The 26,940-nt window shown below is 41.9% G+C and overlaps 1 protein-coding gene across 2 annotated transcripts; it reads right to left on the bottom strand.

Annotated features, from left to right (window-relative positions):
- Nucleotides 1-1,911: 1,911 nt before the first annotated feature.
- LOC5572777 (abscission/NoCut checkpoint regulator) lies at nucleotides 1,912-25,262 on the bottom strand. Of its 2 annotated transcripts, XM_001654124.2 has the most exons (3): nucleotides 25,088-25,262; nucleotides 24,870-25,030; nucleotides 1,912-2,809 (listed from the first exon to the last, which is right to left on the bottom strand). In XM_001654124.2, the coding sequence occupies exons 1-3, from the start codon at nucleotides 25,133-25,135 to the stop codon at nucleotides 1,981-1,983; spliced, it is 1,038 nt and encodes a 345-aa protein (XP_001654174.2). In that variant the 5' UTR covers nucleotides 25,136-25,262; the 3' UTR covers nucleotides 1,912-1,980. The 2 variants fall into 2 exon arrangements, with proteins under 2 accessions (XP_001654174.2, XP_021708095.1); XM_021852403.1 differs by lacking the exon at nucleotides 24,870-25,030 and having other exon boundaries at nucleotides 25,088-25,226.
- Nucleotides 25,263-26,940: the final 1,678 nt, after the last annotated feature.

Raw genomic sequence — 26,940 nt, 5'->3', positions numbered from 1 at the left:
TGTGCACCATATGCTCCGATGCACCCGAATTCATAATCCAACGGAATTGGTTTGAATTCTTACCTCCGTCCGTCGCATCACCATGTGGCTTCATTACGAATGTCACTTCAGAACCGGCAGCGTTTGCTTTCGCCTTCTTCGGCTTCCCGATTTACGCTTCTCGTTGTCCTTCTTCATGGGGCAGCTCGCCTTCTTTTAGCCTACTTTCCCGCAGGAAATGCACTTCAGTTTTGATCATTCTCCGTAGAATGCCGATTCGCCTTCACAAAGTCGAACGTGCACTGTTCCGCCGGTATTGTTTCGAGAACAGTTACCAACTTTTAGAATGATTTTGGCATGGTTTGAAGCAAGTTAAATACCACCAACCGCTCGTGCATCACGATGTCCGCTGAGGCCAGCTCCCGGATGATTTGCTCGAATCGCAACAGGTGCTCTTCCATCGGTTCCGCTTCGCTGTACTCCATCACGGCCAGTTGCTTCAGTAGGTAAAACTGACCGGAAATTCCCTTCTTCGCGAACACGTTCTGCAACGCTGCCCAAATCGCCTTCGGAGTGGACTTGCCCTTGGTGTAGTCCAGCTGCGAATCAGCGATTTGGGGTAGTACACAAATTATGTCACGCTAAATTTCTACTTTTTCGACCCCCTCACCCCCCCCCTTTGTCACGTTTTTTGTATAAGTCCTTCGAAAATTTTGTAAGGCCTGTCACGCTTGGCTTGACCACCTCCCCCCCCCCCTTGGAGCGTGACGTAATTTGTGCATGACCCCTCTCCACCAGCAATGACTTGCCACGTGCTTCCAGAAGTTTCCACTTCGCTAGTCTTGTCTCCTTCTGAGCCTTCTGCTGCGTCGTGGGTTTCCCACCGAATGCAATCGATCAGCTAACTTCAGTAACGTTTCCACCCGGAAACTCCAATTCGGCAAGTTCTTCCCGTCAAAATGCCTTATCAGTTCGGCTTGCATTTTCTTCAGTGAAAAATGTTTGGGCTTTTTCGCAAACTGTTTAGCTAGCTGGCGTACGAGGGGTCCACCAATTTGAGAAAACCGAGACAACCAAACTTTAGTTTTAGCATATACTAGCGATCAGTGTCATAAAATTGGAATTGTAACGCTGTGTGCCGATAGCGGCCTGGTTTCAGCGAGAATTGCTCTTGTCCATTCCACAGATCACAGTGAGTCAGTAGAAGAGGAGAATCCTTATTACTAATTAATTCGTTTATAGAGCTTAGTGACATTTGAACACACGTAGACTAGCATACGCTCGTCATACACAGTTTGTTTTTGTTTTCCTTAAAGAAACTTGCACACGCTTTCCAGACTCATCAAAATGCATATGGAAATATTACCCAATTTGAAAAATTTACACCCGGTTTCTGGGTGTTTTTCGTGACTGAGTGCATATTGTTTTCCTCTAAGGTTCACAACTACATCTACACTAGGGCACCTATACCATTGGGCGTGATAACCACTATATGCATAAATTGTAGCTAGAGCACCATGGTTACATGGGTAGTTCACAAGTTTCTTTTAGGGCAATTCTTCAAGATGTAATCATTTGCTGCATGGTTTTCTTACGGAATTCCTCTACATATGAAGTAATAAATCTTTTTCTCGGATTTTACGAAACGGTTCTTCCGAAATAACTACAAACTACAGTCAACTTTCTCTTACTCGATATACCGTATCTCGATAGCGAGTTAGATTGTTTATGGCAAACAGTTGGAGCAAAAGGAATAAAAGTATTATTTAATAAAGGAAATGCAAAGTGGGCACCTTTAACTTTTTACACAAATCCAAAGCAAATTTCTTCGGCTTTGAAAAAGGCAATAACTTATTCAAAGTAGATCTTTTTCACTGTGTGTCTTATTGATAATGATGATTAGCTATGAAGAAAAAAAATATGGCTCCGATATACGATTGATCGATTGATCACAATAAAGCACTTTATTTTGGCTATAACTCTACATATAAAGTAACTCAATTAGCTTTTGGTTTTATTCACAGCTTTGAATGGTTTGATTTCATGTTTCCGGTAATCTTTGTCATCGTCATGACACTCTTTGAAGCAGCCTCGACAGAATAAATCGCCTCCGCAGCCTACACAACGAATAACGGCATCCTCATTGCAAATGGTACACCATGGGAGCTCCTCTATTTCGGACGGATCTAATGGAACCGGAATGTCCAGATTATTCAATTCGTCTTCATCGTCATCCATTGGGTGCTTTTTGGCATCAATAGCCGCTTCTTCCAGAAATCGGGTGGCTAATTTCTTGGCAGCATCTTCCTCATTCTCCTCGTCTTCGTCGTCAGAAGAATTTGGTAGATCCTTTTCGGCAAATGGTTTTTCTTTGCTAGATTCATCAGCAGGGATATCCCTCAAAGCTGCTAAGCGGTTTTCAATGTCGTCAACTGCCGCCAACCGATTATTATCCATGGATTCGTGTATTTCCTTTTCTTCCTCGAATTGTTTCATAAGATCGATGATTTGTTCCTCCTCGCTACGACCATCTTTCTTCAACAGAAAATTCTTATTCGCTTTTGTGTAATCCTTATACTCAATTCCTCTTAAAGCTGCTAGCCTTTTCTCCATGTCGGTAAGACTGGTTCCAGCACTTGATGGGACTTCTGAATTGGGCAGTTGTTGATCGGGTTTGTCATCCTTTTGCTTCAAAGCGGCGAGTCGTTCCCATATTTCGGTGTCCCTGTCAGGAATTACTTCCGATTCCGACTTAATGGATACGGGATTAATAATGTTTGTTGCAACAGGAACCACTTCTTCAACTGGAACATCTAGGATCGAATTGTCGCTGCAATAGAAATCAATTAAGAAGCTTAGTTATTTTGGAAACCAAAGAACACTCAAGTAATGGTTTAAAGCGACAGTTATAGCGACTTTCCAGAAAAAATATAGGTCATTTAATTTGTTAATCTTAACGAAAACAAAACTTGTGTTTCTACTCATTACTCTAGAAACGTTAAAAGTAGATTGAAATCGTATTTTATCTTGTCTTAAGTACTCTTCACTCTTCAATAATCCAAAAACTTGCTAAGAATCTTTCAAAGATTTCTTTCGGCGAGATACTGACCGGATTCAAGGGAAGATCGAATCACATTGAGAATTCTGACAATTTTTGGCAAGGTATTTGATGAGATGCTTGGTAGGTATATCTATAAAATCTATGAACCATGGCATATCTATAATACGTACTTTGCGGGAATCCTAGTGATGTTTTTGGCGATATGTTTGATTTTTGGAATATCGCTAAAAAATTATTACGTAAAAAAAAATCATTGGATTTTTTAATGAATTGGCAAATTTGTCTTGAAATTCCTAGCAGATTCGAAGTCTTTAGCTAGAACTGAAAAAAGGGCGACAGACCCAGCGGCCTTCAAATTGCTACCTATTTGATAACTCCTCGGTACATATTGCATCCGAGAGACCACACCCTAACACATTGTTCGGCCTCAAGCTGCATTAAAACTGAATCCTGCTTTATCTACAACATACACTTAGCAAAACCATCTATAGTTTACTGTTGGCGAATAAAGTCGGAGATCTCAGTATGTTATGTTTAGTTACTTTTTTAAGGATATCTGGAGATACTTATTGAGAAGCCTCATTCGATATTAGTCCTTGATCTAAACCCTTGTTACGAAATGTTTTGTGCATTTCTAAGAAATTTGATCCTCGACCGATTTCTCTAGAGATTCTAAATTTATTATTAATAAGATTTTTGGTGTATATTTCAATTTTTTGAATATTCGTTTGATGATTTTTGCTTTATTTTTAATAAGGTTATTGGCGAAAACCTTGGGAATGACATTTTGGAATGATGACAAATTATTTAGCGAGATTCATTGGGGAACATTCACATTTTGTGTTGTAAGATTTTTTGATGGTTTCCTTACTTTGTTTTTTTTTCTTGAATTCAACGACTTTACCCAGAAATTCATCAAAAATCTCTTTAGGAACCAGCCAAATAATATGCCTTACATAAAATTTCAAAGGTTTATCTTTAGGAGAAATCCAATAGACAATCAATTTTTGCTTTTACTACCAATTTTGCTGTTTTGTGGATATTTTGTCTACAAATACATTCGCGCTGCGGAAAATTTCTCATAATTCTTTTGAATATAGAGTTTTTTTTTGGCAATTCTAGAGGGTACACGGCAGCCCTGACACCAACGGTAATTTCAATCATAAATCTGTGTAGCTAAAGTATACAATTTACTATATTATTAAAGCTATTCAAATACATAAATGTTCAGAGAAACAAAAAATGATACAACATTTATTGTATCGGTTATTTTTCCCGGTTTTATTTATAATCGGTTATTTTTTCCCGGACCTCAAGTGAAATTCCCTAACATTCACAATCTTTCAGGTCGGAAAATTATTTCTCTGGCTTTCCAGTTATTTCATGGCTTCTTTATGATTTTCTTTAGTAATATCTCCTGCATATTTTGAAAGTTTCTGAAAAAAAGACTTAGACATTTTCCTACAAATAATCTTTGAAGATGTGCTTGGAAAATTTCTTAAAAAATCTCTGGAGTAATTCCGGAGGTGTCCTTAGAGGAATTTCTGGCATAAATCTTAAAAGAATTCTTAACGACAATGATGTAGGATATCTGCTAATCTGCTAATCTGCTAATATCAACGCACCCCCTAGCCATGGCCAATCTGCGTTGTTTACACAAACATCCCTATAAACCCCACGCTGAGAAATACGTTTACCGAAAAAGGCGTTATGAGGTTCTGCACTGCATTCTTGTATTGGATTTACTGTAATGGCATTGTTGTTAGCAATTCACAAAAAGTGAAAGAGAAAGAAAACATGATTTGTGCAGGCGGAGCCCCATAGGCTATGCTATACCAGTTAGCACGCCCGACGCACACCGATGACAGAGTGGGTAGGCCCGCACCATCGTCCCGCCCTTCTACCTATTTATGAGATATGCAATTCTGTCAGGGTGTAAATAGTTATTATTATCCATGTAATCAAATTGTAATGCACCGATTTACGTCCTTAAGGTGGGAATATTTGCGTGCCGGGTTGGCACATCTTCCTGTTGTGACATCACTTCGCCACAATGGCTTGGAGGTTTTCTTCTTCATTTCGGTTGTTCTGGAAAGATAAGAAAACAAGGTAAGGAAGGGGCCACACCACTCCACAGAATGGCGGCCCATCTGATATTAGTTTTGTGTTAAATAATTATTGTTGTGAATAGAGATCCTGAAAGGGAGAAATGCGAGTAGGCGGTAAGCCGCCAATCGAACCGTCAAAATCCCCATTAGCTTTCAATACTATGCCTCTATCAGAAATTATTATTATTATTTATCTTTATTAGAGTGGCTTTTCGCCCTTGGCGAGTTCACCACTTTTAACGACTAAAATACTAGCCAGATGGGCTAGCCTAGACGGAAAAAATAGAAAGTTTTCACATATTTAACGTTACTAGTTACAGTTAACACATTCAAACAAACAAGTAAAATGAAAGGAACAATACTACAAGTTAAGATTGGAATTGAACAAACAAAGAAACAACATATTTTTCTAGCTAATGAGGAGGCTTTTTGCATCTTGCATGGAACTTGCGTTCCGTTTTGTGATGTCCCAACGTTTGACATTCACGCGCTTCCTCTTCTTGTGTTGTAAGGTCCGTAATTTTTCTCTTGTTTCGGCCAATTCTGGGTCTGTCCAAAAACCGCCGAGGACTGGTGAGCCCCGTGATGGACTTGTGGAACCCGATTTCGTCGTGGGAACACCGTATACGGGAAAAAAGGATTTTTCCCCTTCGTCTCTGTGATGAGCCGCGTAAAGGAGTACAACGGGTGCTAGAAGGAGCACCCACCAGCCTTTCAGCGGAAAATCCTCGATGTGCCGTCGTGTGAGGAAGGAAAGTTTGAGACTCCTTTTTCCCAAGGTTGGAGTATGCGGCAAATCCGGCTACGACGGGTGCGGGAGAAGACCACCAATCAGCTATTGAACCGATGAGCGACCGGCAGCCGCGGGGGTAGCAGTGTGGATTCGGAGAGATGGTTGATCCTGTCAGCATCCCTGATTCAGGCAAACGATATGCCTTATGTGGGAAGCTGTTTCTCTCCTCCAAAAACGTATCGTGTCGGAGGGGGGATCGACTGACAGCTTGGGGTGAGTCGGGTATGAAGTAGCTTAATTATGCCCAATTTAATGATTTTTATTTCTTTTCAGGCTCCGGTTTTCTTTCTTGTTGTACGAGTGGGGTCATTCAGTTTGTTGATAAAGTCGCAGACGTGGAACTTACCATCTATGTTTTGAGTGCTCAGAGTGCCCAGTTACGATATTTTGTTGCTTTTTAATTGCGTTGTTTCTAGATGCGGGCGTGGGTCTTATCTACCAAGTGATTAGGGTGCCCAGGGGAGTCAGTTTCCTTCATTTAAAAAACACAGCCGCAGACGTGGGACTTACCACCTGAGTTTTGGGTGCTCAGGGTGCCCAGTAACGGTATTTTATTGCCTCAATAGTAGGTCAACGTTTTCACTGGCGTAGACGTGGGACTTACCACCCAAGTTTAAGTGCTTGGGGAGCCCAGTTACGCTTGGGTTATCCAATAACTCTAGAGTTCTGTTGGCTGGATGAAAAAAATCTGTTAGATTTCGTCGAAAAGTTTGGCATCTTTGAGGAAACGGAAAAGCACAGCCTCGCTGGATCTATCGTCCTGTAGGCTCGTGCGAATGCTTCCCATATCGTACTGCTTTCTCAGGAGTTCCAGAGTAGGACAAGTGTACAGGAAGTGTTCAACGGAGTTGTGAACCTGGCAAGTCTCGCAGATTCTTCGGAAATTCGGTCCGCCACTCATCGAGTGAGAGACTCGTGTATGCCCCGTTCGAAGTCGGGAGAGGATAACTTGTTCCCTTCTGTCTGGACGATCTTTCCACTTTCTAACGTCCCCTTTAATCTTCCTGGTGAAAAGGTTCCTTTCGCTCTGCCACTTTCTCCTCCATGCGTCGTTAACTTTTTCCCGTAGCCACAATTTGAGATCGGCGCTCGGGACGATGTCGGTCAGACGCTCGCTGTCTCTGCCTGTATTGGCACACCTATCCGCTTCCTCGTTGCCCGCAATTCCGCTGTGATCGGGTACCCACATCAGCGTGATGTTTTCTTCGTCATCAAGCACATCCTGTATCTCCTGAATCCAAGGGTGCTTGTTAGTGTCCGATAATATTGCTGCGATTGTGCTAGCTGAGTCGGTGGCGATGAGTACCGGCCCGATAAGGTCCGACGGTTGCAAGATTGCTTGAAAAATGGCAGCAGCTTCTGCCGAGAAGACCGAGCATTGGCTAGGAAGACTCCTGCTTTCCCGAAAGCCGATGCCGCACCAGCCTATCCCCACTTTCCCGAGAGCCTTCGACCCGTCCGTGTACCGAACGTTGTATATTCTGTACTTTGTTCTGATCCGGTCCAGGAAAAGGGCTTGTGCGAGCCTTGGGTTGCCACCTTTCTTGAGTTTTTGCTTCAGATAATTGTCCACCTTTATTTTCCTGGCAGACCAGCTTCTGGCTCCGTTACGGTGTCGCTCAGATACCGAAGGGAGCTCTATGCCGGCCACGGACCTAAGGATCTGGTTGGCCTGTATTTCGATACAGGCTTCCGATCCGTCGTTCTTGGTTCTTTCCAAGAAACAGATGGCCCTACTGCCAATATTGTTAGCCAATTTGTATCGGAAAGGCAAGATTCCGGCTTCGGCACAGGCCGAGTCGGCTGGCGTAGAAGGCAGATGTCCCGAGATTATCCGGATCGCGTTGTTGTAGGTTCCCCCTAGGTTGCTGATCAGTTCGTCGAAGCGTTGACTCGTTATTTCGATCCCGTAAAGCAATCGGCTGTTAACGATTGCGTTGGCAACTCGGATTCTGGACGTTCGGTCGCTTCTTTTCCTTTTGCCGGATATCAGCCTCAGCAAGTTGATTCGGGACTTGCATGCCGATCGGACATTATCGAAGTGGGCTTTGAAGGAGAGGTGTCGATCGAGGGTGACGCCAACGATCTTAACGGTTTTCTTGTTTGGAATGGCAGTACCGTTGACCGTGATTGGCTTTTTTGGTGGTTGATGTTTCGAATTGCAGATGTGGAGTCTTGCACATTTGGTTGCTGAGATTTCAAAGCCCACTTTGATTGCCCATTTGGCGACTGCATTTACGGCTGCCTGCAATTTTCGCCTGACCATCTTCGGGTGTACTCCTGTCACTAGCAGCAAAATGTCGTCGGCGTAGACCAGCACGAATACACCTTTCGGCAAGGATTGGAAGACACCATTCATTCCCACCAGAAACAGCGTAACGGCGATAACCGATCCCTGTGGAACACCGGTTTCTTTGGGGATTTCTTTGGATTGATGATTCCCGATGCTAACCCGGAAACGACGGTTGGTTAGAAAGTTTTTAACGAAGCTGGCAAGATTCCCAGTAACACCCCAGTCCATTAGGCACTTTAATATCCCCGGGGTCCAGGCTCGGTTGTAGGCCTTCGCCAAGTCCAGGGATGCCATTTCAACGTGTTCATTCCTTTTTAATGCTCCATTGAGAATGTCCCCAAGGGCCGCGAAATAGGTTCCGGTGCCGAAACCTGCCCGGAAAGCGTGTTGACGGTTGTCCAGAAGATCGTTTTTTTTTCGAGGTATTCCACCAGTCAGCGATTTGCCATGCGCTCCATCATTTTTGCCAAGCAGCTTGTTAAGGCTATTGGGCGAAAATCGCTGGGGTCGTAGTTTGTACCACAAGCCTTCGGAATCGGCACTACCAGGCTGCACTTCCAGCTGTCGGGTAGGGTCCCGGCTAACCATTCGCTGTTGATTAGGTCTAGTGCCTTTCTTTTTCCTATCGGGGGTAATTTTTTCAACATCGGATAGCCAATCTGGTCCGGACCGGCGGATTTTCCTTTTGACTTGCTCAGGGAAAAGAGGAGTTCGTCCATGGAAAATTCTTTGTTAAAGTTCTGAACGGGGAAACCTGGCACTTGTGTCATAGCAAAGGCGGCATTGGCGGGTTGGTGTTTTTTTTGAAAGTCGAGCGGGTATCGATGAAAGGACGAAAGGTCTCCAAAGTAGTCGGCCAGGGCATCAGCGACAAGGATTGGATCCCGGGTCGTCTGGTTACCGGATTTGAGGACTAGACCTCTGGTTTGGCGCTTACCCTGAATGGCGTTCACCCTGCTCCAGTGTTGCGATGGATCTTCTTCGTGAACAATGATCGACGCATCTTCGCGATCCAACATTCGCCAAAATTCATTTTTCATTTTTGCGTCACGAAGAGCATCGCAAAAAGCGAACGGATGCAAAGCCGAAGAAGCAAAATGAACACACCGATAAGTGGTTCGCGAAGCCTTTCCACTTGTAGGATTCATTTATCCACGCGCTGTTCATTCTGGTGATTCATTACAAGGTTGCTTCTTCTCGTAAAGTCAAGCAAACACTCCACGCTAAGCCAGCTCCACGCAGCGCATGTATTAAAACTACATAGAATAAGGCAACCAATGCAGAACTGGCTGACTGAGTGAAAATTCTGTGTAGGTCACACTCATTCTGCGAGTTGCCGACATGTTGGCCTTCGGCTGTGCAGGGATCGATGGAAACGGAACTGTCAATGATCTCCCGCGCGGCAGGTAACAGGTAGGTTGGTAAGATGGGGAGTTTTCTGAGATGTTTTCTAGCGAAAAGCCGGAAGATGGTCGCAAATGCGAATGTTTTTTCCCCATTTGCGTCCACTTCGGCTATTCAAATGAAAAAATCTCTGAAAAACTTTAAAATTGGAAGTGAATTCCGCATTCCAAGCGTTCCTCCTCTGAGCTCATTTAACTCATTCAGTTTTGTTTACCACCGTTTGCACAAAACTGTGTACAGCCCCTTTGCACAGAACCTGTGCTGCACGAAAAGAGGCCAATTTTGTGCGCTCGGCACTCATTTTTGAGCGGAGCAAGTTTAGCGTGATTGATGCGAGCCCGTATGAAGATGATCGAAATGAATATTTTCCTGCTCTTCGCGAAGAACAGGCAGCATGGATCGTACCGTTCACATTACCGAGCGATGGAAAATCACACGATGATAGCGTCGGGAGAAATAGCGATCCGAAAATGAAACACGAACGAATGAAGCGCCCGAACGGTTGTTTGTGTTTATTCGCAGATTCTGTTTTTATGCCTACGAAAATTCATTGTGCCTCGCGTTTCCGATCGTTGTTCAGCAACATTGCCCTGCTCCATAATTCCGCGGAGGACTGGTTATCGTTGATTTCGTCAAGGAAACTCGTCCACGATTTTTCCTTGGCTTCCCGGATGATAAACTTGCATTTGTTGTTCGCGTCTCGGTATTTTTCCATCGCGGCAATTTTCTCCGGGGGGTCGGCCGGTAGTCGTCTGGCTGCGCGGAGTGCTTTGCGTCTTGCTTTGACCGCTTTCTTTGTGGTCTCAGACCACCAACAAAGGGCCCTTCGCCCGGGGGTGGGACTAGTCCTCGGAATGGCCGCCGTAGCGGCCTCGATAATGCTGTTCGAGAAATGATCGATAGAAGACGGAGGAGAAGACTCCAGAATTTCCTCCATTCTGTCTTGGAAGATTTTCCAGTTGGCTTGGTCATAAAGCCAGCGAGAGGTCGACGGGAGGTTTTTGGCGGTGATGAGTTCAATTGGATCCATATTGGGAAGTGATCGCTCCCCGACAGATCGTTGTCCACGGACCAAAGCAACCGATCGATGATGTTGTGGGACGCTAGCGAGATGTCAATAGATGTTTCTACGCGACCACGGATGAAGGTTTTACAGCCATCATTCAGGATGCATAATCCTGTTTCGGTTGCGGTTTCAAAAATCGCGGAACCTCTGGCATTGTTAACGCGACTGCCCCAGGTAGTGTGGTGACCGTTGCCGTCTCCAAGGATGATCTTTGGGTCAGGTATCTTATCGAAGGTATCGATCAGTCGGTTCTTTAGATTCGTTAATTTCCCATTGGGAAGATAGAAGCTAACGATTGATATCGGGAAAGGCCACGAGATTTTGATAGCTGCAATGGGTAGATCGGTGTCCAGTTGTAAGATCTCGTATGGAATTTCGTTGATAGTCCCTAACGCAACCGAGTGGTAGAAATTGGACCCTCGAATTGCATGCCAGGAGTACTTTCTTCCCAATCTGCTGTTCATAATGTCTACAGAGGCTTTATGGGTCTCCTGCAAAGCGATGACCAGGGGCTCGTGTTGATTTACCAACATTTCCAGGTTCGACAAATTGTTGAGAAAACCGTTTATGTTCCACTGGAGAATCAGTCGAGCGTTTCGATTGACATTAGGGTGCGAGTGCGTACTAGAGTGGGTCTCGGAGAGTCTTGAAGAAGGGGAAGGTGCTGAGATGCATCTTCCATCTGCGTTTGGGTTGTTACCTGTCTCGGATCCTATTTCGCCCGCCGAGTGTTGAAAACGGTTCAACCGTTCCAGTCCCCATACAGCTGCTGGTCGGCTGTCGCCCCAACTACTCGTGGTCTCCAGATTAGAGTTGGAATTAATATCAACGTCACAGGCAATTTCATGGGAAAAGGCAAGTTGTTGGGACTTACCGCCTAGGTTGGAGTGCATAGGGTGCCCAAAGAGGTCGACAGCCAAACTTGCTCTGTTGGTAGAACAACAAGGAGCCAATAAAGCGCCGGGGCCCAGCGAAGAAGCGATATAACTATCGTATTTTTCACTGTTGGTGAGGCAGTCTGAGGGGAGTTTTCTGATGTTGCTTATTCGGTTTGGTTCGACAGTCGATCTAGGTCCTTCATCAGTAGGCGACACTGGATCCTTGGAGAAGGTGCCCGTAGATGCGTTGGCGTGTGAAGTGGATGATTCCCACAGAGGTGAGGAAGACTGTGGCGAGCTTGGTGCGGTATAGGGTGCCATGTTACCCATCGTAATTGGATGGTCTGGAGCGGTTGGTGTAGGAGATTTCCCATGGGTAGGGGGTTGCTGATTCGAGAGGGGACGTTTTTTAGCTAGAGCTCCGTCGAGGGGGCACTTAACACGACCCGCCAGAAGAGGAGATGGCTCATTGTTGTCTGGTGTTGGACTTCTGGGGTGGGGCTTACCACCCGAGACCAGGAGTTCGGGGTGAGGCGATCAGCCTTGATAATGGTTTTTCGAAGTGAAATGATCCTCAACTCTACTTGACTGAGGTTGATAATAGAATGATTCGTTTATTCAAAGTTTCGTTTAACATTAGGTCCTACTGGAGGTAGCTGGATATCATATGCATGTATTCGTGTGAGCGATCGATAACGATCGGTATCGAGAAAGAAAGAGAGAGAATGAATGCACATGTGGAGAAGGCAGTTTCAAGGCTGAAGGCACTTGGTGATAACTTACCGACTGTGCTTTGAGAAATTGAAATATGAGTATGACACATTATTGTCATGTCAGATTTGTCGAAACGGTTGGTGGTCATCGTCCTGCTTATGCGTACATTGCATGTGTCGCCTAAGCAGTTCGATGCTATGGGAACGTTTTGACTTTCGCGGTAGGTACCACTGGTGTGGTCCTTCTAGAAACTATGGTTGCTATGCGGGATTGGATGACATGTGGAATACAGATGCCACACCATCCCCCTAAAGGAAAATGTTCGTAGAACATATAAAGTATGCCATATGACTCCAAGTACCTCTCACAAAATAAGTTGGTTTTTCGTTAATTTTTCTTTGTATATCACATGCTGTTTTTCGGTTGCGATATAATTTGTTGTGTTATTGATCTATGGAAAAGTTAATGTTGAAATTGGAATTTAAATACTACATTTTAAAAGATCATCAGATACTCTTTCCCCTTTAGAAAATTTAGTTTTTAAATTTAAGTAGTCGTGATTTATGAACTTCTATACATTTGTTTTGGTCATTTGTAATTGTAGCATTCGATACTGTTGTAGTAATGACTTTATAAGGTCCTGAACTGACTTGATCGAGTTTAGTTCTATTTTCTTGCTCCAAATAAACAATATCACCAATTTTGATATCCGTGTTTCTAACATTTTCATTTAATTTATTGGTTCTCTTCATTTTTATTTTTCGTATGGCATCTAGAACTTGGGTATGAGCAATTTGTAATCTGAATTTCATTTCTTTTTCGTAGGAATCATAATTGTATACTGGGTTTATTTTGTTTTGTACTATTTCAAAAGAGTTTAGTTTCTTACCAAATACTAGTTCGAACGGTGTGTAATTGTGGTCAAGGTTAGGAGTTGTGTTATACGCAAAAGAGTAGTATGCAAGCCAATTATCCCAATCATTAGATCGATCGTTACAGAAATTTCGTAGGTATTCATTCAAACACCTATGATTTCTCTCTAACGCACCAATCGTTTGTGGATGGTAGGCGGCGGAACAAGTGTGAGTTATTTGCAGAGTCTTGCACATCTCATCAAAAACAGCTTTGAATTCTGTACCTTGATCAGTTTTAATTTTTGTCATTGGTCCATATATTAATATGCAATGTTCAACTACGGCTTTTGCCATAGTGGCTGCTGTTTTGTCCGAGACCGGTACTAATATGACAAATTTTGTGAAGTCGCATTGCATTGATACTGCATATCGATTTCCATTAATTGAAAGCGGAAACGGTCCTACAGTATCAACTGATACTACTTCGAATGGTTTAATGGGCGTTGTCGTGATTATGGCTGGGGTTTGTACGTGAGTAAAATGCTTGTTAATTTTACAAAGTTCGCATTTTTTTACGTAATTTGTAATAGTTTGTTTCATATTTGACCAATAGAAAATTGGTCGTAATTTTCTGTACAAACGGTTTATTCCTGGATGTCCTCCGAGAGGAGTGTTATGATACTGGTGAAGAATATTTTCAATATCATTCAATTTTGAAATTATTTTTGGTCTATCGTACAACATTATAGTAACATTCCTAAGAATTTTGTTACCTAATTCCTTAAATGTATTGACATCAATATATTGGAAAATTTGGTCATTTGTAGCCAATGCAAAATGATTAGGCTTTTTCGAGCTAAATTTAATAGCATTTCTTGTTTTTGTTTTCTTATTTGTGCGCACATTTATATTTGTATTATTAATTGTAGGGATCCCTTTATCAATTTTTCCGAATGCTTTCTGTAGCGTGGGTAATAAATTTAACAATTCGAGATCTTACTCTAAAGCAAGACTCTTTTTGTAGTTTTTATTGAATAAAACTAAATTAACCTTATTTGTATTCTGGTTAACAACGAAGTTAAGCTTAGGTAAGTCAAAAGTGTCACGACCTGTAATGGCATCATACACTCGGAATTGATCAGGTTCCGGTGAAGCCGATTGAACGATTACAGGTGTTGGTTTATTTCTAGTCATTGACCTGGTTAATATATACATACTTTTAAGTTCTTGTACATCTAGATCTACTCTGGAGAGTGCATCTGAAATAACATTGCTTTTGCCTTTTATATATTGTACTACGAAGTCATATTCTTCCAAGTCCAATCGCATTTGTGTTAGCTTGGATGAAGGGTCTTTCATGGTAAATAAATAAACAAGCGGTCGGTGGTCGGTTTTAATTACAAATTTTCTGCCATATACATATGGTCGAAAATATTTAATCGCCCAGTGGATAGCGGCTAGTTCACGCTCTATAGTTGACTTATTCGCTTCACCTTTCGTGAACGTTCGGCTGGCGAATGCCACAGGTAATTCGATATCGTCATACTCTTGAGCTAGAACTGCTCCACAAGCCACTTTTGAGGCGTCAGTCGTGATAATGAAGTCTTTCTTAAAATTTGGGAATTTTAAAATTCTTGGTGATAATAATTGGTGTTTTAATGTAAGAAATGCTTTCTGGCATTGTTCATTCCACTCGAATTTTGTATCCTTTTTGGTAAGGTGGTTCAGTGGGTGTGAAATCTCGGCAAAATTAGGTATGAAACGTCTGTAGTAGTTGCAGAATGCAACAAATCTACGTGTTTCGTCAGCATTTTTCGGTACTGGGTATTGTTTTATAATTGAGTACTTAGTTTTATCAGGTTGTACTCCTTCCTGTGAAACGTGATGGCCAAGAAATGTGACCTCTGATCTGAAAAAACAACATTTTTTCGGATTTAATTTTAAATTGCAACTTCTCATCCGAGCAAAAACGTTGGAAAGATTATTAAGGTGATGACTCAACGAACATCCAATAACAATTATGTCATCTACATAAAGGAATGCGCATTCGGGTGGTAGGCCACTAAGCGCCAGCGTCATCATGCGCTGAAAACTGTTCGGACTAATGTTTAATCCAAACGGAAGCCTAGTAAACTCGAAATGACCATTCCCTGCTGTAAATGCTGTGAATTTTCTACAATGCTGGTGTAAAGGAATTTGATGAAATCCAGACATTAGGTCAAGAGTAGAAAAGTATCTTGCTCTGCCTAATTGGTCTAATATTTCATCAATCCTAGGTAACGGAAATTTATCTGGTACGATTTTCTTATTTAGTTGTCGAAAATCAATAACTAATCTCCATTTTTTATCATCGGAAGCCGTTTTCTTTGGAACAAGTAATATTGGGGAATTGTATGAAGAAATTGAAGGTTGAATAATATTTTGATCTAACATGTTTTGAACTTGTACTTTGATTTCAGTTTTTTGTGCTTCCGGGGTTCTGTAATTTTTAATATAAACAGGAGAATTGTCATTCAGCAAAATTTCCTGTTCGTAAAAATTATTTGTAGTGAGGCTATCGTCTTGTAATGTGAATATGTCATTGTATTCCATACATAGACGTTCAAGATCTGGTTTTATTTTTGGGTCAATATTTTTTAGTTGTAACTCGCGTAGCAATTGTTCGTTTCTTAGATTGTTCGTTGTGTGTGGAGAAATCTTATTGTGGTAGCAATAATTTCGCAATGGTGTCATATTCGGAAAGAAGTTTTCGGGAATAATCAAATTATCATTCGTAGTGTTGATAAATTTTAAGAATTTGTTGTCGTTATTAATTATGCAATTTGCATACACTAATCCGGGTGCTATTTCGTTGGATATGGTAACCATATCTTCTGAGAGATCAGGCAAATTAATTTTTTTAATTATTTCACATCTTGGGGGAATAATATGTTTTGTTTTTGCTTCGTTAAAAATTGGAATTGAAGTAATATTGTGGTGAGTTTTAATTGTAAGCATCCAAGTGTTGTAATCTATACAACACCTGTATGCTGTAAAAAAGTCTCTTCCCAAAATTCCATCCGTGGGGATTGGGAAAGTGTTGTCCACTAAATGAATTTTATGTTGCAAAGACTCTTCGTTAATTTGTAATTTAGTAATGATACTTCCATAGGAGGTTACAGTACCATTACCTATTCCAGAAATTGTGCAGTTGTCATTTGGATTATAGTATTGTTGGGATTTAATTTTACTGATTTTCAGAACGGAAATGTCTGAGCCACAATCAACTATGAAGCTACATTGTTGCTCGGAACCTTCAATATTTAAAAGTACAAAATTAGTTTGGGCAAGGTTTATCGCATAAACTGCCCCTGGGGGATACCTAAAAAATTTTGAGGTGCATTTTGATTGCTTTGGTGGATTGCTGGGGATACCTGGGAAGTTTGCTGTATTTGCGGGAGATTTTGTTGCTGTGGCATTGGGTGTTGTGGAATGTGTTGAGCTAAAAACATTCCGTGATGCGCATTAAAATGTCCTCTCTGTGGATATGATCCACGATGGAGGTACGACCCTCTTGTTTGTTGGTCATTTCTATTAAAATTTCCTCTGTTGTGAAAATTTCCTCGCTGATGATGATAATTTCCACGATATCTATGCGAATTATTGTGGTTTCCTCTAGTGTTGTAAAAATTTCCTCGACCGTGATTAATATTTCTACCGCGATATTGTGAATTTGTACCTCTTAGAGTAAAGATTTGAGCGTTGTGTGTCGTGGGAGTTGGTTTGTCATTTTCCATTAGCTTTTGTACCGCATCAGAAATCTTTGAAAAGGTACCAGCTTTCAAAATAATTTTAGTGTCACTGCTTTTGGTTCCATCAATTAGAGCATCGACGCCTTTTTTTGTTGCCATAATACTTGCTCTATCTAAAGGGATTTGTTCCCTGACGTAGGTAGCTTTAAGTTGTGCCGTCAGTTTTTCCACTTCATTGCAGAACGATTCCGCAGAATCTTTCTGTTTCACGGCTTTGAGCTTGGCAATGATATTATCGGAAGTTGTTTTTGGTTCACAGTGTTGTTTTATTGCGTTTAAAATGCCTTGTAAGTCGTTGGCTTCAGCAATGACTTGACGGGCAACGCCCGTTAGTCGAGTCTTGACGAATCTTGTTACGGTAACCTGAGCTGCTGCCTGCTGATCGGCAGTAGCCCCGGCGAATGTATTTACGACAGTATCATTAAAAAGGTTCACTGCGTCGATAAATGATTCCAGATGTTCAGGTGTACCGTTATACACTGGTACTAAGCTAGTGCCAAGTTTAATATCAACAGTCGGGGCTGCCATGATTGGTGGTATGACTCTTCTCAAATTCACTTTTGCTCGTAATTTAGCCAAAAATAATAGCACGTTTGCAGCAGTTTTGAAATCCACTGCATCGGCTTTAGCAAAAGGTAGTTTGCTATTAACAAGAAGAATTATTTCATTATATTTTTGCCTCACCCCTCTAGTGTAGAATGTCAATTCGGTTTCATGAAATAATGCTTCGTTGTAAGCCAAAATGGTATTCACGTCATTATATATAATTTTGGCTCTATTCTCTTTTGCATGTAAAAACTTTTGTGAGTAATTTCTTCTAGGTGCTTTTGAAAAATTGGTTAAAATTGAGTTCAATTCTGCTATTCTTAGTTCCAAATCACTCCTTACTTCTTGTAAATCCATAAATGGGATTGAATTCGATAATCAATATACATTTACACCGTTTGAACTAGATCCATTGGTTTGGGAATTTACTCAAAATTTTTAAAGTTACCTAAAATTAACTCAATATTAATGATTCACATCTAGCACAAAGCACGACCTTGGGTTTTTTTTCTTCATTACCATTAAAAGGAACTTAAATTAGCATGTTGCAGGTCATTTGTAAGTTTCACTTTTTCAATTGTTTAGCGATAGCGGGAATTGAGGACGATCACTGGCTCACCTGTTAATCGGTAACATCGAAGAACACGTCATTCATTTACGGGTGTCGGGTGTTGAAATGTTGATACCTCCCGTTGTCGCTATCCTCCCTTGGCCGCTCTATGTTGCCGATTAGCCATCGAACGGGCCACTCCAAATTGCCGTTTAGCCCTGGGTTTAATACACTTTTGAAGTCACTGCGCTCCTGCTGCTGACGTTACGGATTGCATTACTTCATAGTCAGCCGTTGATGTATGTAATACATGGTCATTAATTGGCATAATACACTTTTGAAGTCACTGCACTCCTGCACGGAGAAAACGGAAAACCTATATTTGAGTATTTTTTAACTTACTTTTGAGTTATTTTTCTCTCCCCATTTCATTCGCTCCTTCTATTGTTGTCAGAGAGCGAAGAGCAAAACAACCCAAAAACCGAACCTTAGTGCGTTACCTCAAATTTGAGTAAGTGGCACAGTACTGGAAGTTGAGTTATTTGATCTGCCGGTTGAGTGAAAAGAACTTAGCCAGTAGGTATTTTTTCGCACGGCTGCAAATGAAAACAACTTCTACCCCGTCAACTCAAAATTAGGTTAACGCACGAACCCCCGGAATTGAGTGGAATGAACTCACTTTTGAGTACTTCATTTTCTCCGTGTGCTGCTTACGGACGTTACAGATTGCATAAGTCGTTGATTATGTTCTTCTTGCACTTTACACGTTTTCGATATTGGCCACACTTTTCGCTGCCTTTAAAGCATTTCTGCGGCTTTGTAACTTGAGTTCTTTATAACATAGAACTATCACTTGTATTGCAACTAGGACAAGGATTAGCCATAGCTTGAATTCATGGTTCTCGTGTAGTTCTTGGTGTTGTTCCAGAATAGTGTTTATTTCCACGTTAGTTCCACTCGTGGTTATTTTTGGTTTTGAACTGCTTTTGCCCATTTTTGATTTTCACTGATAATATACTGTTAGCATTTTCCACAACGTATAAGCAAAGCACCAAAGGATAATCGTTGTTATCAGGAACAGAACTTTCACTAACATGATGTGTTCAAATATTTTAGTACAATTTTCACTTTGATTCACAGTCCGGTCGCCATGAGGCGATCAGCCTTGATAATGGTTTTTCGAAGTGAAATGATCCTCAACTCTACTTGACTGAGGTTGATAATAGAATGATTCGTTTATTCAAAGTTTCGTTTAACATTAGGTCCTACTGGAGGTAGCTGGATATCATATGCATGTATTCGTGTGAGCGATCGATAACGATCGGTATCGAGAAAGAAAGAGAGAGAATGAATGCACATGTGGAGAAGGCAGTTTCAAGGCTGAAGGCACTTGGTGATAACTTACCGACTGTGCTTTGAGAAATTGAAATATGAGTATGACACATTATTGTCATGTCAGATTTGTCGAAACGGTTGGTGGTCATCGTCCTGCTTATGCGTACATTGCATGTGTCGCCTAAGCAGTTCGATGCTATGGGAACGTTTTGACTTTCGCGGTAGGTACCACTGGTGTGGTCCTTCTAGAAACTATGGTTGCTATGCGGGATTGGATGACATGTGGAATACAGATGCCACAGGGGTGCCCAGGAAGCGCCGGTTGGCATGTTGCGGTTTGAATTTGATGGCTTGATAAAAAATGGCTGTCTGACTTACCCATCGTGATTGGATCTTCAAAAGAGGTTGTTGTAGGATGTCCCCCATGAGCATGGGTTTGTTGGTTCGACGAGAGGAGTGTTATTTTGATTTTGTTGGAACGAGATTTAGCTAGAGCTTCGCTGCGGTGGGGCTTAATGCAACCCGCCGGGAGGAAAGATGGCTTGGTTTGGGTTGATGAAGAGCGATTGGAACGGGTCTTACCACCCGAAACGGAAGTCTCGGGCTGCCCAGGAAGCACCGGCTGGGGTGTTGATGGTTTCGTTTGTTGGCTTGACTCCCTCGAAGTCCTTCGGGGGACGAGGATTTCTCCCCTTGTGCGTCCCGAAAAACGATTGAGTTTGACTCCCACGTGGTCCGTAGGGGAATGGGTGTTTATTCCCTTATCCGTCCCTCTTCCAGACTTCCCCCAGCGCCAAGGGTTATCCACCAGTTCCGGTGTGGAGAAGTCGTCCGCACTGGAGGGACCAAGGCTACCAGGGGCTCTCGCTGGGGAAAAGCTTGCATAATTTATGTTTTCGTCCGACGAACGCCGGGGTCGATTCGACTGTTCCGGTTGGGTCCTGACTTCCGGTCTGTCGGCGCCCCGACTGTTCGTGGCACTATTTTCTTCATCCGAAATGCTGGACAAATGCCGGGGTCGATTCGATGGTGCTGGTTGGGGTATAGCTTCCAGTCCAAAGGCGCCCCGACTATTTGCCATCAAAAGCGGACAGTTGGTTGTTGTAGGGTCGGTAGGTTTGTTGACGGAGGAGTTTTTGCTGGGAGAGAAAGCTATTGTCTATTTGACCGGTTACGACCGGTAGCGGGTAGTTGTCTTTTATGTTTCGGCAAGGGATCGTTTCCCCTAGCATTTTCCAAGGGGGAAAGTTTGGTTGCTGTTCTTTTGTTCGCTGCTTTAGTGGGTTTAGAGTTCGTTGGTGTTTTGTGAGAAGAGTCATTCGGGTTGGAGATGATAGTTTTCGGCCTGGGTGTGTCGAAAGATTTGGCTGGAATAGTATTCGATGAGACGACTGGAGATGGATCGCTATATTCCTCATCACTTATATCGGCAGTTGAATCCAAGGCGGAAGTTTTTTCCTCTGGCTCGATCGGATCCGTCTCCGACATCGTTGAGGACGATAAGTCCAAGATGCTGATGACGGCACCGTCTTGGTTTGTTGTAGCGGGTGGGTTGATGTTTAACGATTTCTCTGCCGGCTGGGTGGCAGAGAGAATGCACTGTTTTAAGTCGACGATCTTTGCATTTGGTGGTGAGATCGTTGACATCGATTTTTTCATCGATTCGAACTCTTCCTGCATCTTGAGGTTTTGCGTGTACAGGTGCTTCATCGCGTTGGAGAACATCTGTTGTTGCTGTGCGAGAAAGGCTTTCATATATGGAGGGCACTCGATGATAGTATCCGGATTCGGCGATTGATCGGGCTCTGTTGTTATATGGGGTAGACCATTTAACATGGCTAGCTGCTGCTCCAATTGAGCGATCCGGTTATCTCGGCTTTGAAGGGCTTCGATAAGAGAGTCGATTCGCTTAGTCAAGGCGACTATCTCCGCATTGGGGCTCGTAAACTCATTCGTACCTGGGGGCGAAATTCCTACCACGGCTGCGGTGGTATTCGGGGCCAGAGGATGGTTTTTACTCTCCACAATTCTTGCGGCCTGCCCGTAGGAGACCTCTTGATCAACCCGCACTCTCTCGATGTCGACCTGGCGCTTGAATTCTGGACAGGATTTTTCGCTGATTCCATGGTCGTTCGATTTGCACTTTCCGCAGTAGACCGGACTGTCACAGGGTTCCTCTTTCGACGATGGGTGCCCTTGGGAGCACTTTCCACAGACAGTGGTGTTTTTGCACCACTTCGACGTATGGCGAAAGGCCCAGCAATTAAAGCACTGCATAGGATTCGGATAATACGGTCGGGTATGGCACCGTATGTAACCGAAGTTTATAAATTCGGGTCGGCATGTACCACAGAGAGTGAGAATCAAGGTTGGCGTGTTTATTCTCTCTTCGCCACTTCCGGGTCTAGTGATGCGACGCACTTCCTTGACGTTTTGATCACTAAGCTCCGGCTCGAGTGTCTTAGTGTCAACGTTGACGACGTAACTGCATGATACTACTAATCGAATTTGATTATGTACCGGGTGCTCGATGACCTCAACCTCAGTTCCATCGTCCAGCCTACTCATCTCCAACAGCTTGTTAATCGAACTTGTATTCCTCGTCTTTATAGCGTAAGATTTACCACCGGCCTCCGGGAAAGCCCCTTCGATTCTGCCACCGACGATACGCTGAATGGATCTACGAATGATGAACGGGACGATCGGCAATGGGGCGCCGTTCTTACCTTGGATACGAAGGATTTGTAATTGACCAAATGCGCCGTCAGGATCCATAAAATCCGGCATCGTGCGTCTGCCTGGTCCCAGCATGTTTTTGGCAGATAATTCCTGGCTCAACGGTGGAAAATGGCTCCCGTCAGGGGGCCATCCCGAGCTGGATGCCATCCCTACAACCCCGAAAGGCCTTTTTTTTTTTTAAAGGATATTCAGCGATGTTTTCCTTGTTTATCGCGCACACCAAAAATTGGATCACCCTAACACCCACGGAGATTGTCACCGAGTAACACTCACTGAAGCCGACGATAGATGCTCCGAACACAGGCTCACCGAGGACTCAATCACTCCTACCGACCCGAGAAAGCACTCACTCTCTTCGTCTGTTCAACAAGAGCAATAGACGCACAAAAAAGAGTACCAAATAAAATTAGCTTTTCACACGACACTTGGGCAGATACACACACCAGAAATGGTGGCTAGACTCGGGATTGTGTTCTCTCTTCTTCACCCTTGCCTTTCACACCCCCTTTGGTACCGAAACGAGGGTTCAACAAGGTTCACAGATGCGCACTTCTCTTAGTTCATACACTTTTGGCGCCTGTTTGTTTCTTTCCCCTCACCACTTATTTGTTTCTTCGTCCCCCTTCCCGGTATGTTGGGATTGAAGGGGATAAGATACACTGGTGGGACCGGAGAAAACTAGGTTCCCTCTGGCCGCCAATTGTCACTCACTTTCCAGGCTGAAGACCCCTTCCCCGATTTGGGTAGAAGGGGCCCGCGACACACAATCGCGCGAGTATCGATGCTTCTGGAGCAAAACAGGTAGGTATACCGATCGCGTAAAAAACACGTACTTCGCGGAAATGGTACACGAAACTAAACTTAATCCGTCTCGCGGAATAACACACGTTAAGATCCACCCGTTAAAAACGGAAACCCGTGGATAAAAATTAACGTATTAACACAAACGGTTTAAAAACTGTGATTGGTTAAAAATCGACCAGCGATTAGAAAAGCGACTGCACACAAGCGCTGCTTGATGCTTTCTGCTCTATCAGAAAATTCTAATAAATCATAATTTATTCTCCTACACCCTCCCTAACACAAAGTATTCCTATTTAATAAGACAAGTGCAAAAGCACAGATAAAAGTGTGGGACCGCATCGAATCATGTTGATGCCCTCAGAGCACTTATTCTTCGATTTGCGAAATATGAGTCCGCTGAAAACACCGACCCGACTCGACGCAATCGCGCACCTCTACCGGCACCTCCGCACATGTGAAAACTTCTGCGATAATCCTGTGGTGTGAAAGAAATGTGCAATATTACTTTGATTTCAATCCTAACTTCATGACCTGTAGGCTCTACGCGTATGATTGTTTATTATTTAGGCTAAATATACATGTTTATATCTGTACATCAGAAAAAAACGAAAAACGACTACGAATATCTTGCAGCGTAAAGTTTAAGTGATCAAATATTAATCCTCTCTTCGACCCTGCACTATACTAACCTCCTAATATAACGCAAAGCTAAAGATTCTTTCTTGCGTTACACAATCTGGACAAGAAACCATTTTCAAATACCTCCCATAATTTATGCGAGGCAAAACAGATTCCACTTTCTACGTAATGTAACGTAATGTAACCCAGCATAAACAGCTGCCCAACTCTCCAGACCTGCGCCCTCCAAGATCCAAGGTGCTGCTGCCTTACGTTCAAAACTTCTTTCCTCAAAGTCAGTCTATCAATTCCGAACTCTATTGGATACTACAATACCAATCAGACCCTATTCCTGACAAGACACAGAGTCATAACCCCAATGTGATGGATTTGCCCAGTAAATCCACAACCTCGTCCTAACCCCTCTTACGTTTTGCTATCCTCGAAAGTCACCCATATTGATGCTTGGCAAAAAGTATCAGTATTCAATCCACAAATCCCAAATTACACCACATTACGTTGGTCCGTTTGGCGTCGCCGGTGGATACCTGTTCTGACATTCGTTTCTTTAAAACCACATTTCAACCATGTCCCCCCACTTTATCAATACGAATGTTGACGAATCACGATAATCTGAAGATCGTGACCAGAACGGAGGTAGGATAAATCACTAGGGACCAACTACCACCAACGACAATGATGTAGGATATCCTTAGAAATTTCTGATGGAATCTCTGGAGAATTTATCAGATGAATTCTGGAAGATACGAGAATCTTGGATGTAGTCCTGGGCAAATCGAAGGATGAATCACTGGATAAACTTCTGGATGACTTGAGACTTTCTTGAAAAACATGGTGAAACATTATTTGGATGTATTCTTGTTGGAAAGCCTAAAGTTATTTCTGTGGTTATTCATAGAAAAATTACAAGATAAATTTGGAATGTATTTTAAACGACATTCTTGGAGCAAATCCATTAAAAATAAAATAAAAACAACTAAATGTTCTTCTGAACAAATGTTTAGAGTAATATTTGAAGGGAACTTTGGGCAAATTTGTGTTGAAAATAATTGACATCACAAGGAAGGAGGAATAAAAGAAATAACACTTCTTATAAATATTTTTCGATAAATGGCTAGTTAGCTTTCATAAGAAGTCGAACTCTTATCGCCTAGATCCGGTTAGGTATGTCTTTGTTTGGTCTCTTCTTTAGGCAAGACGTCTCTAAAAAAATACTTTTTCAAGGCACTCAGTCGCTACCAGCCCTGTGTTCTTAATCAAACCTTAATTATTTTCTTTTACAATAAACTTGTAAAAATTCCTATGAAAAACTTACGTTTTGGACTTCGATGAAATTGCTTCGCTAGTATTGGGATTTAATCTAGATTTGGACAATTCGTAACATCGTAAGCAGACGTCTTTTGATTTTCCTTCGATTTTTATGCGAAATTTCAAGCATTTCGAGCAGAATGAGAACTTACAAGACGGACATCCATTCTGCAAAAAACAATCTTCAGGTAAATACATTTGAAAATAGATAATTTGCCATCTTACCTCTTTGAGGAAAAACCCAAATTTTTTTGTACACCCATTACAAGCCATAATATCATTTGTTTCAATTCGATACTTTCTCAACTAAAACTTTTTGGGTGAAAATTAGGGATCAACTTCCACTGATAACAAAAAGCATTAATCATCGATTTGTCGAATTACGAACGGGAGAGCAAAACAAAAAGAAAAGGGGAGTTCATCATACACGGAGACGGAATTTAACTCAATTTTGGGTTGTTTTAACGCAATTCCGTAGTTAAGCCCAATAACTCAATTTTGGCTAAATTTCCAAGGTCCCCACTAGGTAGTTTGGCTTTAATTCCATTAGAAAAATATACTCAATTTTAGGTTGATTTAACGCAAAATTGAGTTCTTTCGACCCAAACATAAGAAAAGTTGCATTTACCCAAATTTGGCTTATTGGGCCAAAGTACCCCCATTGGGTAGATGTAGCTCTCTCTATTTTTGACAACATTCGTGTGGGAGAAAGAGAAAACCGAGAGATTTTGGGTTGAAACTATAATCGATATACTTAATTTTGGGTAAAGTAAACTCAAAAATTAGGTAAAAATATTGTATACATCAGAAAACAACTACTGTGAATCTAACACCCATTTTACATCACCTTTTTTTTATTTTCCGTGTTGGTGGGAATCTAACACCCAGTTTTTGTACCGGTGTTAAAAAATGGAGTGACTTTGTACAGAATAACATTTTCCAATGGGAAAAAATGTTATAAAGTTATTTTTATTGGCGAACAGGTAAGATTAGGCGCGATACATGGAAAAGATAGCATAAGGGTAAAACTGTATAGCCATTTCGGATTGTCGTTTTCAATCCGGAGTATCTGAAATAACCATCTTTATTCGTCGTTTGGCAAAAACTGCACGATAAAATTTTGACGAAACCCTCTCAGATCTTTAGTATAGACCTCAAATTGACCCTCAATTGGGAAATTGAGAGGCGACGGTTGAGACTTTATTTTATGGAAATTTTCGAAATTGATGAAAAAAAATAAAAATTGTTGTTAAAAATTGCCATCTTTATTCGTCGTTTGGCAAAAATTGCACGATAAAATTTTGACGAAACCCTCTCAGATCTTTAGTATAGACCTCAAATTGACCCTCAATTGGGAAATCGAGAGGCGACGGCTGAGACTTTATTTTTTGGAAACTTTCGAAATTGATGAAAAAAATTAAAAATTGTTGTTAAAAATTGCCATCTTTATTCGTCGTTTGGCAAAAACTGCACGATAAAATTTTGACGAAACCCTCTCAGATCTTTAGTATAGACCTCAAATTGACCCTCAATTGAGAAATTGAGAGGCGACGGCTGAGACTTTATTTTATGGAAATTTTCGAAATTGATGAAAAAAATTAAAAATGGTTGTTAATAATAACCATCTTTATTCGTCGTTTGGCAAAAATTGCACGATAAAATTTTGACGAAACCCTCTCAGATCTTTAGTATAAACCTCAAATTGACCCTCAATTGGGAAATTGAGAGGCGACGGCTGAGACTTTATTTTATGGAAATTTTCGAAATTGATGAAAAAAATTAAAAATGGTTGTTAATAATAACCATCTTTATTCGTCGTTTGGCAAAAACTGCACGATAAAATTTTGACGAAACCCTCTCAGATCTTTAGTATAGACCTCAAATTGACCCTCAATTGGGAAATTGAGAGGCGACGGCTGAGACTTTATTTTATGGAAATTTTCAAAATTGATGCAAAATATTAAAAATGGTTGTTAAGAATAACCATCTTTATTCGTCGTTTGGCAAAAACTGCAAGATAAAATTTTGACGAAACCCTCTCAGATCTTTAGTATAGACCTAAAATTGACCCTCAATTG

Source organism: Aedes aegypti, chromosome 1, assembly GCF_002204515.2.
Source record: "Aedes aegypti strain LVP_AGWG chromosome 1, AaegL5.0 Primary Assembly, whole genome shotgun sequence".
NCBI classification, from domain to species: Eukaryota; Metazoa; Arthropoda; class Insecta; order Diptera; family Culicidae; genus Aedes; species Aedes aegypti.
Note: the sequence above shows the minus strand (reverse complement) of the source record. Positions and strands in the feature narration are given on the sequence as shown.